Source organism: Toxorhynchites rutilus, chromosome 2 (genome assembly GCF_029784135.1).
Source record: "Toxorhynchites rutilus septentrionalis strain SRP chromosome 2, ASM2978413v1, whole genome shotgun sequence".
Lineage (NCBI taxonomy): Eukaryota > Metazoa > Arthropoda > Insecta > Diptera > Culicidae > Toxorhynchites > Toxorhynchites rutilus.
In genome coordinates this window covers 172,758,305-172,777,868 of record NC_073745.1, presented here as the reverse complement: position 1 = coordinate 172,777,868, position 19,564 = coordinate 172,758,305, and the positions used below count along the sequence as shown (strand labels likewise).

Genomic DNA, 19,564 nt, shown 5'->3' with positions numbered 1-19,564 from the left:
GGTTTGTGATTTGTCAATCAAGTACAGTTAGCAGGTTAGCTTCTGAAGATTATTCTTCAGAACAAGGTTTTTCGTATCCTATATTGGATGCATAAAACCTTGTGCCTCCAACGTAACGCTCTCGATTTCGAAGTCCCCCAAATATTCATTTATTCATTCATTCAGAATGGATTTAGATTCAACTTCGAACAAATGATCTCTAAATCAACGATAGTCCTACGTCACCCTTGCGGTTATACCATAGATATAACCCACTTCCTGTTTTTCAACTGTGAAAGCTATGGCGAGTGGCAAACGCAATAGCTAAACAGGAAGGTTTAACCGAACAAGATAGGAATATCGAGTGATAACAAAAACACAACACCAAAGGTTCTTTTCAGAACCATCAACATGTTCATAAAGAGTAAACAGTAAACTAATCCAGAGTAAACAGTAAACTAATCCAATCCAAAACAATATATTTAAAATATATATTTAACAAAAGCTGTCCCCTTTGTATAGTCCTACGTCACTCCGGTTATGTCCCCGACATTACCCACCCGTCTTTTTTTACCAATAGAATTCAATGTAGTCCATCATTTAACAGTACCAGCTACAATAGGTACGGAATTTGCTAGAAACTTTATAGAAGAGATAGGTGGAAGATTTACTTACACCATTTTTAAAAGTGACTCTTCTTCAGTATGTGAGGAATATTTTGAGTATATAAATGGAGAAATTAATGGCAGGGACATAGAAGATTATATTAGGGAGACACAATATGTCTCCACAAAGAATACAACAGGGATCTTGTCAGAAAAAGAAGAAGAAATAACAAGGCAAAATAATAATAAGAATGACAATGAGTTAGAAATCAACTCACGAGAGAAAAAGTATGGGAAAAATAATCACGAAGTACAAAACAAAATAACTATAAATACAAGCCATTCGAATGAGAAATTATTATTTATTGAAGCAATTGTAAAGAACGATCCACCTTATAATTTGAAATGTTTATTAGATACAGGTTCAGCAGTGAATCTCTTGAGACTTGATGTAGCAAACAAAATTATTACAGAAAAAATAGACACTACTAACAAAATAATAATAAAAGGTATAGGAAATGGGAAGGCAAAAACATTAGGGTCGGTCAACATAAACCTATTAATAGGTAATAAAGTTTTCCCAATAAAGTTACATCTGGTTGAAAACCTAATAGTGCCCTGTTTATTAGGGAATGAATTTTTGCAGAAACATGTAGTACAAATAGGTAAAAAACGGGTGGGTAATGTCGGGGACATAACCGGAGTGACGTAGGACTATACAATGGGGACAGCTTTTGTTAAATATATTTTAAATATATTGTTTTATTTTCTTCTCCTACGTGAATACCTACCTATCTACATGAAAAATGGATTAGTTTACTGTTTACTCTTTATGAATATGTTGATGGTTCTGAAAAAAACCTTTGGTGTTGTGTTTTTGTTATCACTCGATATTCCCATCTTGTTCGGTTAAACCTTCTTGTTTAGCTATTGCGTTTGCCACTCGCCACAGCTTTCACAGTTGGAAAATTTCTTCCCATCCAGCTTGTGACATGTTGTTCAGTAAATTACATTTAATGCGACGTGCCGGAGAAACACTTTGCCACTCACTGAAACTAATTGTTGCCTTGATGAGCGCCGAACCGAAGCTGCTCTGTTCTTGATGCGGGTTTTCTGATTGTCGTGAGCAGCTTTGCAAGCCAACTCGAGCACTCCGACACTCCGACTCCGACACTCCGAAACTCTATAATCGCTGTTAGGTATACTGGTGCTCCGGCACCAATCCGTTCGGCCTAGTTACCCTTGCGGAGCAATCAGTGAATGCGACCAACAGGGAACTGGAGACCTGCACGGTTCGAGTGAGACTTTTCCTTTCCCTTAACTTGTCCTCCTTTGTTACGTTCACGATGCCGATGCCGTACCACCACACGGGTTTACGGTTTGAAAGAAATAAGATATTTTTTTGTGGTCCGCGTGTTCTATACTCTAGCGGTACACACTCACAGGATACAGACAAATCGGCAGACTCAGCCAGAGGGGCGAGTCCAACGAGACGAATGAATGAACGTTAAAAGGGAGCGATGGCAAAAAAATACATTCATTACGATTTGTTCGCTCGTTGGATTCACATGCAGGCTAAAAAGGGTCCTTTTCAGGATCACAAAATTATCTTCAATCTAAAGAGTTTATTGTTTTGTTATCACTCGATATCCCCATCTTGTTCGGCTAAACCTTTCTGTTTAGCGATTGCATTTGCTACTCGCTACAGCTTTCACAGTTGGAAAATTTCTTCCCATCCAGCTTGTGACATATTTTACAGTAAATTACATTCAATGGCACGTCGCATTACCACCACTAAGTATCGGATTGGAGGTAATTTTAACCTGTAATTGAACATTTGCGATGACAGTGGTACAGTGTCGACTGTGTCGAATTTGGACCCCGAACTCTATGTTTACAAAAATGTCCAACTAAATATGTCGCATTACAGGTCCGTCCAATTAGCTAAATGTCGAGATAAGTGTAAATTACTGTACTTTCAATCTAGAAGCAATTTAAGAATTGGTGAAAATCAATAAGCTCAGAACAACTGCCAAATTCACATACTCATCAGATCCTGGCAAACAAATTATTCAATTTGTGTTTTATTATTATTTTGGATAATGTTTTTGAAAGCATTGAACAGTATTTCCTAAACTCTTTTTTGGAAGGTTTAATGGCCCTGAAAAGCGCCTTGTTTTATGGAATGGTTCCAATTTAGAAAACTTAGTACTCGTGGTTTTGAAAAAAAACATTTCGAACGCCCTCGATGCCGCCTTGTTCTGGATTTGCCACCAAAGCAGTTTGTATAAAGAACAAACTTTTTTCTTCTGCTACCTGATGCCGTTTTGCGATTGCGTTTTTGCCACTCGCCACTCGCTGCAACTGTCTGTTGTCTTGATTGTCCACCGAACCGAATGTGTTCTGTTCCGAATGCGGGTTTTCTTATCGTCGCGAGCAGCTTTGCCAGCTAACTCGATCACTTCGGCGGCCGAAACTATATAACGCCGGCTAGGTGGACTGGTGCACTGGTACTAACGCGCTCGGCCTAGCTACCCTTGCGGGGAACTCCAGATCAACACGGTTCGAGCGGGATTTTGCCTTTCCCTTCACTTTTCCCCCTTTACCATGTCCAGACATGGCTGCTTGTGTTGGTTTGTTGATGTGTTGTGATGCGAACCGATGTGGTGTACGGTTTGAATGAGAATGATCGTTACGGAAGGAAGGAAGGAAGGTCTTGTATTATAGAGACTTTAAACTTTTGCAGTTCATTCGTCTCTAGCCTTGAGAAAAGCCCTTTGAAAACTCTACTCTACTCTATTACTCTACTCCAGCGCTACCACCTCCGCCCTCTTGCCTTGAGAAAGGCACTCGATTCCTCGCCGTCCAGCTCGTCCAGCAACGATGTTGTCCAGTCGGTGTCCACACAAAGAATGATCGTTACGGCAGCGGAGCGGGGATTTTTAAGCTGACTGGCTGGCTCGAGAATTACGCATGTGTGAGACTGCGACCAATGTTTCGTTCATTGTTTTCTTTTTCCTTTCCAATCGTGCTTCATTCTATTTCGCTACTGCTCTGGTTGCCCGTTTTGGTCGGTACGATTTGAGGAGCACAAAATGGACCAATCAAAAATGGGCACAAAGTGCATTTTGACAATGCTTGATATTTCACAATTATTCAATTATTTATATCAAGTGAAATGAAATGTTATTCGTTATGATAGATGCGTAGATATATTTCCTATCAATTGATGCAAAAACCTTTGCGATCTATTGAGAAATGCTCGAGTTATAAGCGTTCCAAATCTTGCATTTTTTCCTACTTGTTCAGTGCCTAGATTTCCATTTCACCCCCTATATCTTCCGGTTAGACGTAGTCCTACGTCAAAACTTTGATTACGCCATTTTAGGTACAGATGAAGAAATTGATAATCAATTTGCAAATCCAAATTTAATACAAGTTCATGCATATACAGGAATAATAGATGGGAACAAAAACAATGATACATCGCATAACGAATTATGTGAATCGTATGAGAATGAATTAGCAAAGCAAGATAATAAAATGATAGATTTGGACAGTAATATGGATTATGACATTATGGAAGCACAGGACATAGAAATGCTTCAAGGACTTCAACGATATAAGAAGATCCTAGAGGAAATCAGACTTAACCATCTTTGTCCAGAAGAAACGGATCTGGTAAAGTTGATCATAAATGACTATAGTGATGTATTTTTTCTAAAAGGAGATAAATTAACATATACCAACACTATTATGCACGAGATTGAAACAACAACCAATGTGCCTATTAATAAAAGGCAGTACAGATTCCCTGAATCAACAAAGAAACATATAAACAGAGAAATTGAAGAAATGTACAAACAAGTAATAATACGTCCTAGTAAAAGTCCATGGAATGCACCAGTTTTATGCATCCCTAAGAAAGGTACTGATGCAGAAGGAAACAAAAAATATCGCATAGTAGTAGATTTTAGAGCATTAAATTTGATTACAAAGCCCTTTGTATATCCTATCCCACTCATCGATGAGATACTCGACAATATTGGGGATAGTGTATATTTCTCAACATTAGATTTGAAATCAGGATTTTTTCAAGTACCAATTAGCCCAAAAGATGCAGCAAAAACGGCATTTTCTACCCCCAAGGGTCATTTTGAATTCACGAGAATGCCAATGGGATTGAGGAACAGCCCATCAACATTTCAAAAACTGATGAATACAGTAATCTACGAGCTGGAAAATGTCAAAGCCATTGTTTATTTAGATGATATTATAATATTTGGGAAAACTATTCAGGAACACAATACAAATCTTTGCAGAGTATTAAAGGCGTTACGTCGACATAATTTAAAAATTGAGCCAAGCAAGTGCCAAATTTTAAATACGAAAATTCAATATTTAGGTCACATCATTGATCAACACGGAATTCGACCGACAGACGAAAACATCAAAACTATCAAGCATATGAAAGCACCAACTACAGTCAAAGGTGTCCGTTCTTTTCTTGGAACAGTAAATTTTTATGGAAAATTTATACCAAAAATTGCAGAAATTAGGAAACCATTGAATAACTTGCTAAGTAAAAATGTGAAATTTAATTGGTTTCAAGAATGCCAAAAAGCATTTGATGAATTGAAAAAATTTTTGACCTCAGATTCATTATTAATACGACCAAACTATAATGACACATTTGTCCTAACGACGGACGCTAGCGAACATTCTATCGGAGTCGTATTATCTAATGAAAAAACCACGGATAGACCGATAGCCTTTGCAAGCAGAGGACTAATTGGAGCCGAAAGAAAATATCACACAATTGAGAAAGAAATATTAGCAATTGTATGGGCAGTAGATCACTTTAAACATTATATATTCAATCAAAAATTTATTGTTTATACTGACCACAGACCGTTGGTGTCGTTATGGCATTTAAAAGAAACCTCTTCGACCCTCACCAGATTACGTCTAAAGTTGCAAGGGAAGGATTGTATCATTAGATATAAACAAGGTAGAGATAATATAGTAGCAGATTTTCTTTCTAGGTTGAATTCAGATTCTAATGTGCAAGAAGAAACTGTCGCAATTGTTACACGACAACAAAAGCGACAACAGGAATTAATTGAATACAGCTCAGAATCGAACAGGGACTTAAATATGACTATCAGCGAAAATGAAATACATGATAAATCGGACGAACTATTAGATTCGGATGAAAACGCATTCCTGCGCATAGATATAGCGGACAATGATAAATATGAATTGAAAAATAGTACGGAAAATATATTCGAGGAGTTCAAAAATGTAAGAAATCAAGGATTAATAGACATTTCGAAACTAAAAATTACCAAAAAAGCACTGAATAATCAAGCAGACATGAACATTTTGATTTGTAACAGCAAATCAGCTTTTGAGGAAATTTCTTCAATTTGCTCTATTCCGCATGGAATAAGAGACTTAACAAAGGATAATATGTTGACATTTCACAAGGAAGGAATTATAGGAATAATTATTGAAGGAAAAAAATGCGCATTAATAAACAACAAAACCTTCTTTGATAAATTTTATCGATGCTTGAATGAAAATACGGAAATCTTGAACCAACAGAAAAAAAATCACGTAATATCATTCAGAAAGGTACAACAACCAGAAATATTGGAAATGATCCAATTTGGAGCAATGAAATTTAATAAGGAATTTACGTTATATAACGCTACGTCAGAACGAACTCTTCCAGGAAAAGAAAATATAGACACAATTTTACACGAGTTTCATGACGCGCCATTAGGTGGACACGTAGGTGCGAAACGAATGAGTAAAAGAATTGGCACGATCTTTGCATGGCCAAATATGAGACGAGACATAGAAAACTATGTAAAACAGTGTGATTCCTGCCAAAAGAATAAGATTGGAAGTTCTAACAAAATTCCCATGAAAATCACCACTACATCGTCGGAACCTCTGGAAAAAATATATATGGATATAGTTGTATTACCAGAATCTGATTTTGGTAATAAATATGGACTAGTAATGCAAGACGATTTGACAAGATTCTTAATTGTGGCCCCAATGGATAATCAGGAATCAAATACTGTTGCAAAAACTTTTGTGGAGCATTACATTTGTTATTTTGGAACTCCGTTAGAATTGGTAAGGGATCAAGGTTCCAATTTCATGAGTCAGGTGTTTAAGGAGGTGTGTAAAATTTTAAAGATAAAAAAGATCCACACAAGTGCATATCACCCTCAAGCCAATTTAGTTGAAAGGTCCAATCGAGAACTGAAGACGTATTTGAGGCAATACGTGGCGGGCAATCCAGCAATTTGGGACCAACTTTTACCATATTTTACTTTCGAATACAATACAACCGTGAATTCATCCACAAAGTACACGCCATTCGAACTCATGTACGGACGAATGGCTAGATTACCAACGTCAATTTATAACAATAACGACAGGAATCTGAACTATGATGATTTCATCACAGAAATGAAATCAATTTTTGGTCAATTACATAAAAATGCGAGAGAGAACCTACTAAAGTCAAAAGAACAACGGAAGAAAACGTATGACCATAAAGCAAACGATTGGCAACCCATGTGGGGAGACTTGGTTTTAGTACAAGCAAACCCTACAGGAACAGGACAAAAGCTGCAAAACATATGGCGGGGCCCATATACTATAGTAGATATCCCAAGTGAACAAACTGCTATGATTCGCAACGGAAATAAAATAGAAAAAATACATGTAAATCACCTAAAGAAATATAACAATTGAATGGTAAATCAAATTGTTCCATCAAACTTTGTTTCCATAAGTTCTTCTTATCGTTAGGAAAATATTTCAGATCTTACTTCATTTACGACAAAACTAAACAAAAATGTTTGTTTGGCTCCGATAAGTGGTCGGCGCTGCCTATCGTAAATCAACATTGTTTTTATGTGGGACTCCTAAATAACATATTTTTATTGCCATCTTGTCTAGAGCTAAAAGGGTTCAAGGGTCTCAGCAAGAGACGTTGCCATATATGTTTTTCTCCATTCCTTTGTACAGTGTCTAATCTAGACCACCACACAGCGGTTTAAAACAAACAAGTGCATTGGTAAACTGTTCTAATATCAGCGCGAGAATTTTATCCTTTTTTTTATGGTTTTCCATCCTTCGCATTGGCATCTGTATTTGCCGTTGGAAGTAATTCTATACTTGTTGAGTGCATTTTCCATAAACGGATCAAGTTTTATCACCTAATGTTTATTTCATTATTGGTTTCCTTACCCCCACGAGCACGGTGCACTATTTGTAATCTCATCCTGTTTAATCTTGTGTGAACAGAAATTATGCGGCTGCACTTATCGCTTAACCATATGCTCGCCTGGGTCCTGTTTATGAATAAAAAATTCTTGCGCATTCCTTCGCATAGCATCCTGAACATAAACAAATCTCTTATTGCTATAACATATACACATTTCAATTACCCAAGCTAAGTCAAATACAGCTCACTTGGGTTTATTTAATCTTGCGCGCCTATCAGTCTAGGCAATAAAAAAAAAACGAAAAAAAAACCACGTGGTATATTCTGCTGTTTGCGTTTTTTTGACGTAGGACTACGTCTAACCGGAAGATATAGGGGGTGAAATGGAAATCTAGGCACTGAACAAGTAGGAAAAAATGCAAGATTTGGAACGCTTATAACTCGAGCATTTCTCAATAGATCGCAAAGGTTTTTGCATCAATTGATAGGAAATATATCTACGCATCTATCATAACGAATAACATTTCATTTTTCTTGAGATAAATAATTGAATAATTGTGAAATATCAAGCATTGTTAAAATGCACTATGTGCCCATTTTTGATTGGTCCATTTTGTGCTCCTCAAATCGTACCGACCAAAACGGGCAACCAGAGCAGCAGCGAAATAGAATGAAGCACGATTGGAAAGGAAAAAGGAAAAAATGAACGACACATTGGTCGCAGTCTCACACATGCGTAATTCTTGAGCCAGCCAGTCAGCTTAAAAATCCTCGCTCCGCTGCCGTAACGATCCATTCTTTGTGTGGACACCGACTGGACAACATCGTTGCTGGACGGCGAGGGATCGAGTGCCTTTCTCAAGGCAAGAGGGCGGAGGTGGTAGCGCTGGAGTAGAATAGAGTAGAGTTTTCAAAGGGCCTTTCTCAAGGCTAGAGACGAATGAACTGCAAAAGTTTAAAGTCTCTATAACACAATACCTTCCTTCCGTAACGATCATTCTCATTCAAACCGTACACCACATCGTTTCGCATCACAACACATCAATAAACCAACCCAAGCAGCCATGTCTGGACATGGTAAAGGAGGAAAAGTGAAGGGAAAGGCAAAATCCCGCTCGAACCGTGTTGATCTGGAGTTCCCCGCAAGGGTAGCTAGGCCGAGCGCGTTAGTACCAGTCCACCTAGCCGGCGTTATATAGTTTCGGCCGCTGAAGTGATCGAGTTAGCTGGCAAAGCTGCTCGCGACGATAAGAAAACCCGCATTCGGAACAGAACACATTCGGTTCGGTGGACATCAAGACAACAGGCAGTTGCAGCGAGTGGCGAGTGGCCAACGCAATCACAAAACGGCATCAGGTAGCAGAAGAAAAAAGTTTGTTCTTTATACAAACTGCTTTGGTGGTAAATCCAGAACAAGGCGGCATCGAGGGCGTTCGAAATGGTTTTTTTTCAAAACCACGAGTACTAAGTTTTCTATATTGGAACCATTCCATAAAACAAGGCGCTTTTCAGGGCCATTAAACCTTCCAAAAAAGAGTTTAGGAAATACAGTTCAATGCTTTCTAAAACAATATCCAAAATAATAATAAAACACAAATTGATTTTTTCATAATTTGTGTTACGACGAGACCCCTCATCGCAGCAACGCTTCACGCTACGACGTGGCGTCAGCTGTCAACAAGTGACATGGCGATAGAAGAATGGCATGTAACGCAACTGGGTCATAAAAGGATGGAACAAAAGAATTATTAAAAAATGATCAGAAGGCTTTGAGTGTACCAGTACGACATTTATTCTTATTCTAATTATTTATATATTTTCCTAAGTTCCTAAATCTAAAACTTATTCTACCGTGCAATTATAAAACCTAAATATAGAACTAGTTATTGTAAGTACCAATTGAATAGTACGAAAATTGCGTAACTAACTTAGCTGCATTCTAGAAACTAGCATTGTAGTCAGCGCAGTTAAAAGGGTAATTTAAGCCATACCACTTCCAGAAGTTTCTTACACCAAATTTGTAAGTTTAGGGGAACAAAATAATGTTATGGCTATGCTAAAATAAATAATTATTTGCAGCTTAAAGCTCACATACTAAAAACGTGGTGCTCAATTAGAGTTGGTGACCCTAACCCAACATTTCTTTAAGAAATTTGTTCGGGTATCGGAAGTATGGCAGATCAAAATTCCCCTCGGAACTGCCAATCCTGTGAACGAACGGATTCGGCAGAATGCGAAATGGTCCAGTGTGACTTCTGCAAGCTGTGGGAGCACTTTGGATGCGCCGGTGTGGACGAGCAAATCCGACAGCCAAGCGCTAGATATGCGTGTAAGCAGTGCTCAAAACCTGGACAATCCAGCAAAGATCATCTGCAAATTCCAGGGATCGGAACACGTTCTACAAAAGGATCCAAGGCGGGTTCAAAGGTAGGCTCCAAGAAAGGAAAGAAGAACCCAGGCCCACCAGATAGCGTGACCTCCAGTGTAAGGGCTGTATTGTTGTCAGAGCAGCTTAAACTCATCGAAGAAGAGAAAACGATGAAGGAACAAGCCCTGTTGGAAGAAGAAGGGATCAGGAAACGGTTATTAGAAGAGGAAGAGCGTCAGCTGGAAGAAAAGAATCGCCTCCGTGGCCGTAAACTGCAAGAGGAGTTGGAGATGAAGCGTAAGCAGCAGCAAATAAAAAAACGGGTGGGTAATGTCGGGGACATAACCGGAGTGACGTAGGACTATACAATGGGGACAGCTTTTGTTAAATATATTTTAAATATATTGTTTTATTTTCTTCTCCTACGTGAATACCTACCTATCTACATGAAAAATGGATTAGTTTACTGTTTACTCTTTATGAATATGTTGATGGTTCTGAAAAAAACCTTTGGTGTTGTGTTTTTGTTATCACTCGATATTCCCATCTTGTTCGGTTAAACCTTCTTGTTTAGCTATTGCGTTTGCCACTCGCCACAGCTTTCACAGTTGGAAAATTTCTTCCCATCCAGCTTGTGACATGTTGTTCAGTAAATTACATTTAATGCGACGTGCCGGAGAAACACTTTGCCACTCACTGAAACTAATTGTTGCCTTGATGAGCGCCGAACCGAAGCTGCTCTGTTCTTGATGCGGGTTTTCTGATTGTCGTGAGCAGCTTTGCAAGCCAACTCGAGCACTCCGACACTCCGACTCCGACACTCCGAAACTCTATAATCGCTGTTAGGTATACTGGTGCTCCGGCACCAATCCGTTCGGCCTAGTTACCCTTGCGGAGCAATCAGTGAATGCGACCAACAGGGAACTGGAGACCTGCACGGTTCGAGTGAGACTTTTCCTTTCCCTTAACTTGTCCTCCTTTGTTACGTTCACGATGCCGATGCCGTACCACCACACGGGTTTACGGTTTGAAAGAAATAAGATATTTTTTTGTGGTCCGCGTGTTCTATACTCTAGCGGTACACACTCACAGGATACAGACAAATCGGCAGACTCAGCCAGAGGGGCGAGTCCAACGAGACGAATGAATGAACGTTAAAAGGGAGCGATGGCAAAAAAATACATTCATTACGATTTGTTCGCTCGTTGGATTCACATGCAGGCTAAAAAGGGTCCTTTTCAGGATCACAAAATTATCTTCAATCTAAAGAGTTTATTGTTTTGTTATCACTCGATATCCCCATCTTGTTCGGCTAAACCTTTCTGTTTAGCGATTGCATTTGCTACTCGCTACAGCTTTCACAGTTGGAAAATTTCTTCCCATCCAGCTTGTGACATATTTTACAGTAAATTACATTCAATGGCACGTCGCATTACCACCACTAAGTATCGGATTGGAGGTAATTTTAACCTGTAATTGAACATTTGCGATGACAGTGGTACAGTGTCGACTGTGTCGAATTTGGACCCCGAACTCTATGTTTACAAAAATGTCCAACTAAATATGTCGCATTACAGGTCCGTCCAATTAGCTAAATGTCGAGATAAGTGTAAATTACTGTACTTTCAATCTAGAAGCAATTTAAGAATTGGTGAAAATCAATAAGCTCAGAACAACTGCCAAATTCACATACTCATCAGATCCTGGCAAACAAATTATTCAATTTGTGTTTTATTATTATTTTGGATAATGTTTTTGAAAGCATTGAACAGTATTTCCTAAACTCTTTTTTGGAAGGTTTAATGGCCCTGAAAAGCGCCTTGTTTTATGGAATGGTTCCAATTTAGAAAACTTAGTACTCGTGGTTTTGAAAAAAACCATTTCGAACGCCCTCGATGCCGCCTTGTTCTGGATTTGCCACCAAAGCAGTTTGTATAAAGAACAAACTTTTTTCTTCTGCTACCTGATGCCGTTTTGCGATTGCGTTTTTGCCACTCGCCACTCGCTGCAACTGCCTGTTGTCTTGATTGTCCACCGAACCGAATGTGTTCTGTTCCGAATGCGGGTTTTCTTATCGTCGCGAGCAGCTTTGCCAGCTAACTCGATCACTTCGGCGGCCGAAACTATATAACGCCGGCTAGGTGGACTGGTGCACTGGTACTAACGCGCTCGGCCTAGCTACCCTTGCGGGGAACTCCAGATCAACACGGTTCGAGCGGGATTTTGCCTTTCCCTTCACTTTTCCCCCTTTACCATGTCCAGACATGGCTGCTTGGGTTGGTTTGTTGATGTGTTGTGATGCGAACCGATGTGGTGTACGGTTTGAATGAGAATGATCGTTACGGAAGGAAGGAAGGAAGGTCTTGTATTATAGAGACTTTAAACTTTTGCAGTTCATTCGTCTCTAGCCTTGAGAAAGGCCCTTTGAAAACTCTACTCTACTCTATTACTCTACTCCAGCGCTACCACCTCCGCCCTCTTGCCTTGAGAAAGGCACTCGATTCCTCGCCGTCCAGCTCGTCCAGCAACGATGTTGTCCAGTCGGTGTCCACACAAAGAATGATCGTTACGGCAGCGGAGCGGGGATTTTTAAGCTGACTGGCTGGCTCGAGAATTACGCATGTGTGAGACTGCGACCAATGTTTCGTTCATTGTTTTCTTTTTCCTTTCCAATCGTGCTTCATTCTATTTCGCTACTGCTCTGGTTGCCCGTTTTGGTCGGTACGATTTGAGGAGCACAAAATGGACCAATCAAAAATGGGCACAAAGTGCATTTTGACAATGCTTGATATTTCACAATTATTCAATTATTTATATCAAGTGAAATGAAATGTTATTCGTTATGATAGATGCGTAGATATATTTCCTATCAATTGATGCAAAAACCTTTGCGATCTATTGAGAAATGCTCGAGTTATAAGCGTTCCAAATCTTGCATTTTTTCCTACTTGTTCAGTGCCTAGATTTCCATTTCACCCCCTATATCTTCCGGTTAGACGTAGTCCTACGTCAAAAGAATCCTTTGAGAAGCGGCAGAGTATCATTCGGCAGATGGCAGAAGCGAGCAGTAGAAGTGGATCGGTCGTAAATTCCGACCAGAAGGTGAAAGACTGGCTAGACGGTCAAAACCCTGGAAGATCAGATGGAAATGTACAAGGGAATTCAAACATACCCCTTACAAACCCGAATCCTGAAGACCCAGAACATCCGCTAACGGTAGTTCCTCAGAATCCTATTCAACCAACGCTTCCGGACATGTCGTTACCACAGGTGCCACCCCCTTCACCTCCGGTCGTAGGTCCTCTACAGAGTCTTCTCGCTTCATTGCCCAACCCATCTGTTCCAATCGGAGTACCCTCTACTGCACCAGTTCAACTGAGTAACCCGGTTCCAATACCGCAACCGGCGTCGACAGTTCCTGTTACCTCGATTCGAACACTATCGCAAACTCAAATCGCTGCGAGACAGGTACTAGGAAAGGACCTGCCTGTTTTCTGCGGAAACCCAGAGGATTGGCCCATTTTTATTAGTAACTTCGAACAGTCAACAACCACCTGCGGTTACTCGGACGCAGAAAATCTCGTTCGACTTCAGCGGTGTTTAAAAGGGAACGCTTTCGAATCGGTGAAAAGCCGATTGCTCCTGCCAGCTAGTGTACCGCACGTCATTCAGACCCTGCGTACGCTCTTCGGGAGACCGGATCTTCTCATCAGATCGATGATGAATAAAATCCAACAAGTTCCGGCACCCAGACACGATCGGTTGGAGACTGTTATGCATTTCGGCATAGCAGTGCAGAATTTGGTTGACCATCTCAAAGCAGCGCAGCAGTTTAATCATCTAACGAATCCGGTACTCCTTCAGGAGTTAGTGGAAAAACTGCCAGGCTCATTACGACTCGATTGGGCAGTCTACAAAACCCATCGTCAACCCGTAACACTCGACACCTTCGGGAAATTCATGTCGGGTTTGGTGACAGCAGCAAGCGAAGTTTCCTACACCGTGCCGGGATTCAGCGTTCAGAAACACACCACAAATTATGAAAGCAGAACCATCAAACCGAAGGGTGGAAATACTGGTATAATTCAAGCTCATCTTGCAGAGAAAACTCCAGCGTCTACGTCCAGCAGCACTCCAGCTAGCACGAAACCCGGCAAGGTATGCCTCTCGTGTGGTCGTGCGGGCCATCGTGTGTCTGAGTGCCATCAGTTCAATGGTGCCAGTGTAGATGAACGCTGGAAGTTAGTTAAGCAGAAGGCCCTCTGCAGAACATGCCTGAATAATCACGGCAAGTGGCCTTGTCGTTCTTGGAAAGGGTGCGAGGTTGACGGATGCCGTCAGAAGCATCATACACTTTTACACTCGTCTTCTTCTTTCGAGCAAATAAACGTTTCATCCAGCCACGTTACTTCCGGTGAATCCCAGTGGCCACTCTTCCGCATTCTTCCTGTCATTTTATATGGCAACAATTCCTCGCAAATTATATTTGCCTTTATTGACGAGGGTTCGTCGTATACTCTACTGGACGAAACCGTTGCGAAAGAACTGTGTGTCAATGGGAAGACAGAAGCACTTACTTTGAAGTGGACGGGAAATGTTACACGAGTCGAGCCAAAATCACAATGCGTGCAGCTCGACATCTCCGGTAAAAATATTAGCTCCCGATACACCCTTTCCAATGTTCGTAAGGTGAGTCGTCTCGTGCTTCCTACGCAAAGTATAAAGTATCAGGACCTAGCAAATCGTTTTCCTCATTTGCGTGGGCTCCCGCTTAGTGACTATGAGTTGGTCGAGCCCAAATTATTGATTGGTCTAGATAACTTGAGGTTATGCGTGCCTCTGAAACTACGTGAAGGAGGACCCTCCCATCCTATTGGAGCGAAATGTCGATTGGGGTGGAGCATTTATGGGTATGTTCCAAATCAAGCAACGAATTCGATGATTATCGGGTTCCACGTTGGAACAGTCTCGGATCGTGATCGTGAGTTGAATCAACAGCTTCGAGACTACTTCACACTGGAGGATGCTGGAGTTGCTGAGGCGCATCAAGTTCATGAGTCGAAGGACGAGCAACGTGCAATACAACTGCTACGAGAGACAACACGACGCACAGCAGATGGATCGAAATTCGAAACCGGTCTGCTATGGAGTACTGATGAACCAAACTTTCCAGACAGTTACCCCATGGCCGTCCGTCGTCTGGAGTCTCTAGAACGTCGTCTTCAACGAGATCCAGAACTGAAGGAGCGCGTACATGAACAGATCTTGGATTACGAAAGCAAAGGATATGCACATCGAGCGAGCTTGGCCGAATTGACTTCTGTTGAGGCTAACCGTGTGTGGTATCTTCCTCTAGGCGTCGTGACAAACCCTCGGAAGCCCGGTAAAGTACGCCTAATCTGGGATGCGGCAGCTAAAGTGGGTGGAGTCTCATTCAACTCCCGACTCCTGAAGGGACCTGACCTACTGGCGCCACTTGCAATGGTCTTATGTCAGTTCCGTCAATACCCTGTGGCTGTAAGTGGTGACGTCATGGAAATGTTCCACCAGATTAAAATTCGTTCTCCTGATTGTCAATCACAACGCTTCATATTCCGAAATCGACCAGTAGATCAACCACAAGTTTACGTCATGGACGTAGCCACATTTGGATCATCCTGCTCCCCGGCGTCAGCGCAGTACGTCAAAAATTTCAACGCAGATGAGTTCGCCAGTGAGTATCCGAGAGCCGCAGTAGGCATCAAGAACAAACATTATGTTGATGACTACTTGGACAGCTTCGAGACCACCGACGAAGCGATTGCGGTGGCGAATGAAGTGAAACTTGTACACTCCAGAGGAGGTTTCACTCTTCGCAGCTTCTTATCCAACGAACCTGAAGTTCTGCAAGGAATAGGAGAAACAATTACGGAGAAAGAACCCAAAAACCTACATTTGGAACGTGATGGGAAATGCGAGTCGGTGCTAGGGATGAAGTGGATTCCGCATGATGACGTGTTCATCTACGCCTTCGGTACGCGAGAGGATCTACGGCACATTTTGGAAAATGGTCACATCCCAACCAAACGCGAGGTAGCCAAAGTGGTCATGAGCCTATTTGATCCGCTAGGTCTCATCGCTTTCCTACTCATTCACGGCAAAATATTTATCCAAGAATTATGGGCAGCAGGGATAGAGTGGGACCAAGAATTCCCACACGATCTCAACGAACGCTGGCGACAATGGGTGGCTTTACTCCAACAATTAGACTCACTCCGCATACCACGATGCTACTTCCGCTCAACGAAGGACTACTCTCATTTACAAATCCACCTATTCGTGGATGCAAGCGAATCCGCATATTCTTGCGTGGTATACTTTCGCTTGGAAAACGAAGACACAACACAGGTGAAACTCGTCGGTGCCAAAACAAAAGTAGCACCGCTGAAGACGCTCTCCATACCTCGACTCGAACTAAAGGCAGCAGTTTTGGGCGCTCGATTTATGGAAACTGTTCAAAAACAGCACACGTACACAGTAAGTCGACGGTTCTGCTGGAGTGATGCCAGTACCGTTCTAGCGTGGGTACGCTCCACCGATCATCGGCGCTACCACAAATTCGTAGCCGTTCGAATAGGAGAGATTCTCTCTTCTACGCAACAGTCAGAATGGCGGTGGGTGCCATCCAAGCAAAACATTGCGGATTTTGCCACCAAGTGGAGGAATGGTATGCCTGTGACAATCGACAACCCCTGGTTCCAGGGACCGGCCTTCCTCTACGAACCAGAAGAACGTTGGCCTAAGCAGCGAACAATCGTCCCAACAGAAGAAGAGCTTCGGCCAACTCGTTTCCACGCCACCCACTTCGCTCCGAACATGGTATTCGAGAGGTTCAATAGATGGACCAAAATGCATAGAGTAGCCGCATATGTTTTCCGAGGCATCGAAAATTTTCGCAGGTGTCGATCGAAGGATAAACTTGAACTCGGAAACCTTACCAGCGAAGAACTTCGACGGGCCGAGGAAGAACTGCTGAAAACCGCTCAAACCGTGTATTACACGGACGAAATCAACAACCTCGTCAAGACTCAAGGGTCACCAGAGAATCACCACGTCACCGTAGACAAATCCAGCCCTATCTACACCAAGTGTCCATTCCTGGATGAGAACGGCGTTCTGCGTAGCCGTGGTCGAATTGGTGCTGCACCGTATGCACCGACCGAAGCTAAGTTTCCGATCATTCTTCCCAACCAACATTTAATAACTTTCCTAATTGTAGACTGGTATCATCGCCGCTTCCGTCATGCCAACCGAGAGACCATCTTCAATGAAATCCGCCAGCGCTTCGAAATACCTGCCCTAAGACGACTGTTGGATAAAGTTGAACGCTCATGTACTTTCTGCAGGGTAACCAAGGCGATGCCAAGATCTCCAGCGATGGCTCCGCTTCCCGAGATGCGTCTGACAGCATTCACTCAACCCTTTACGTTCACCGGGTTGGACTATTTCGGTCCGATGATTGTGAAGGTTGGCAGGAGCAACGTAAAACGCTGGGTGGCTCTCTTCACATGCCTGACGATTAGAGCGATACATATGGAGATTGTGCACTCGCTAAGCACCGAATCTTGTATTATGGCAGTACAACGCTTCGTCGCACGCAGAGGCCTTCCCAGAGAATTTTGGACTGATAATGCCACCTGCTTCCAAGGTACCAGCAATGAACTGAAAGCACATAGGGAAGCAAGTAACAAAGCTCTATCTGAGAAGTTCACTACAACAAGCACCACCTGGAAGTTCATCCCCCCAGCTGCTCCACACATGGGTGGAGCGTGGGAGAGACTCGTTCGATCGGTGAAGGTGGCGATAGGATCAGTTTTGAACGTCCTGCGGAAGCCAGATGATGAGACATTCGAGACGATCATCTTGGAGGCAGAAGGAATGATAAACTCCAGACCACTTACTTTCATTCCGTTGGAATCCGCGGATCAGGAGGCCCTGACTCCCAACCATTTTTTGTTGGAAAATTCTTCTGGGACAAAGTTCCTGCCTACTGAACAGATGGACAACCGATGCACACTACGAAGCAGCTGGAAATTGGCCAGATACATCACGGATGAACTCTGGCGCAGATGGCTCAAGGAATATCTCCCGATGATCACACGGAGATGCAAGTGGTTCGAGGACGTGAAGAATCTAGAGACCGGTGACTTAGTACTGGTAGTTGACGGGGCGGCGAGGAACCAGTGGATACGAGGAAGAATTGAGCGAGTTTTCCCAGGACGAGACGGTAGAGTGCGGCAAGCGCTGGTGCGGACATCGTCGGGGGTCTTACGCAGACCAGTAGTGAAATTAGCTGTTTTGGACGTCGAGTTGAACAGTAAACCTGCTGCCGATGCTCCTAGAGTTGTGGCCTCTCACCGAGGTTTACGGGCGGGAGTATGTTACGACGAGACCCCTCATCGCAGCAACGCTTCACGCTACGACGTGGCGTCAGCTGTCAACAAGTGACATGGCGATAGAAGAATGGCATGTAACGCTACTGGGTCATAAAAGGATGGAACAAAAGAATTATTAAAAAATGATCAGAAGGCTTTGAGTGTACCAGTACGACATTTATTCTTATTCTAATTATTTATATATTTTCCTAAGTTCCTAAATCTAAAACTTATTCTACCGTGCAATTATAAAACCTAAATATAGAACTAGTTATTGTAAGTACCAATTGAATAGTACGAAAATTGCGTAACTAACTTAGCTGCATTCTAGAAACTAGCATTGTAGTCAGCGCAGTTAAAAGGGTAATTTAAGCCATACCACTTCCAGAAGTTTCTTACACCAAATTTGTAAGTTTAGGGGAACAAAATAATGTTATGGCTATGCTAAAATAAATAATTATTTGCAGCTTAAAGCTCACATACTAAAAACGTGGTGCTCAATTAGAGTTGGTGACCCTAACCCAACAATTTGTTTGCCAGGATATGATGAGTATGTGAATTTGGCAGTTGTTCTGAGCTTATCGATTTTCACCAACTCTTAAATTGCTTCTAGATTGAAAGTACAGTAATTTACACTTATCTCGACATTTAGCTAATTGGACGGACCTGTAATGCGACATATTTAGTTGGACATTTTTGTAAACATAGAGTTCGGGGTCCAAATTATGACTCCTCATTGAAAGCCGACACTGTACCACTGTCATCGCAAATGTTCAATTACAGGTTAAAATTACCTCCAATCCGATACTGAGTGGTGGTAATGCGACGTGCCATTGAATGTAATTTACTGTAAAATATGTCACAAGCTGGATGGGAAGAAATTATCCAACTGTGAAAGCTGTGGCGAGTGGCAAATGCAATCGCTAACCAGAAAGGTTTAGCCGAA

At 41.9% G+C, this 19,564-nt stretch overlaps 1 protein-coding gene across 1 annotated transcript; it reads left to right on the top strand.

Annotated features, from left to right (window-relative positions):
• Positions 1-9,564: 9,564 nt before the first annotated feature.
• Positions 9,565-18,038, top strand: LOC129766396 (uncharacterized). Its single transcript, XM_055766921.1, has 4 exons — positions 9,565-9,724; positions 9,780-10,527; positions 13,256-17,891; positions 17,965-18,038. Exons 2-4 carry the CDS (start codon positions 10,009-10,011, stop codon positions 18,036-18,038), a joined length of 5,229 nt encoding a protein of 1,742 aa, XP_055622896.1. The 5' UTR covers positions 9,565-9,724; positions 9,780-10,008.
• The last annotated feature ends 1,526 nt before the right edge of the window (positions 18,039-19,564 follow it).

Bases quoted from the DNA above. Each gene is read 5' to 3' on its own strand.
- LOC129766396 (XM_055766921.1), top strand. From the start codon at position 10,009: ATGGCAGATCAAAATTCCCCTCGGAACTGCCAATCCTGTGAACGAACG. The intron at 10,528-13,255 runs GTGGGTAATGTC...ATCATTCGGCAG, and splicing joins AGCAGCAAATAAAAAAACGG to ATGGCAGAAGCGAGCAGTAG. The intron at 17,892-17,964 runs GTACCAGCAATG...CACTACAACAAG, and splicing joins TAATGCCACCTGCTTCCAAG to CACCACCTGGAAGTTCATCC.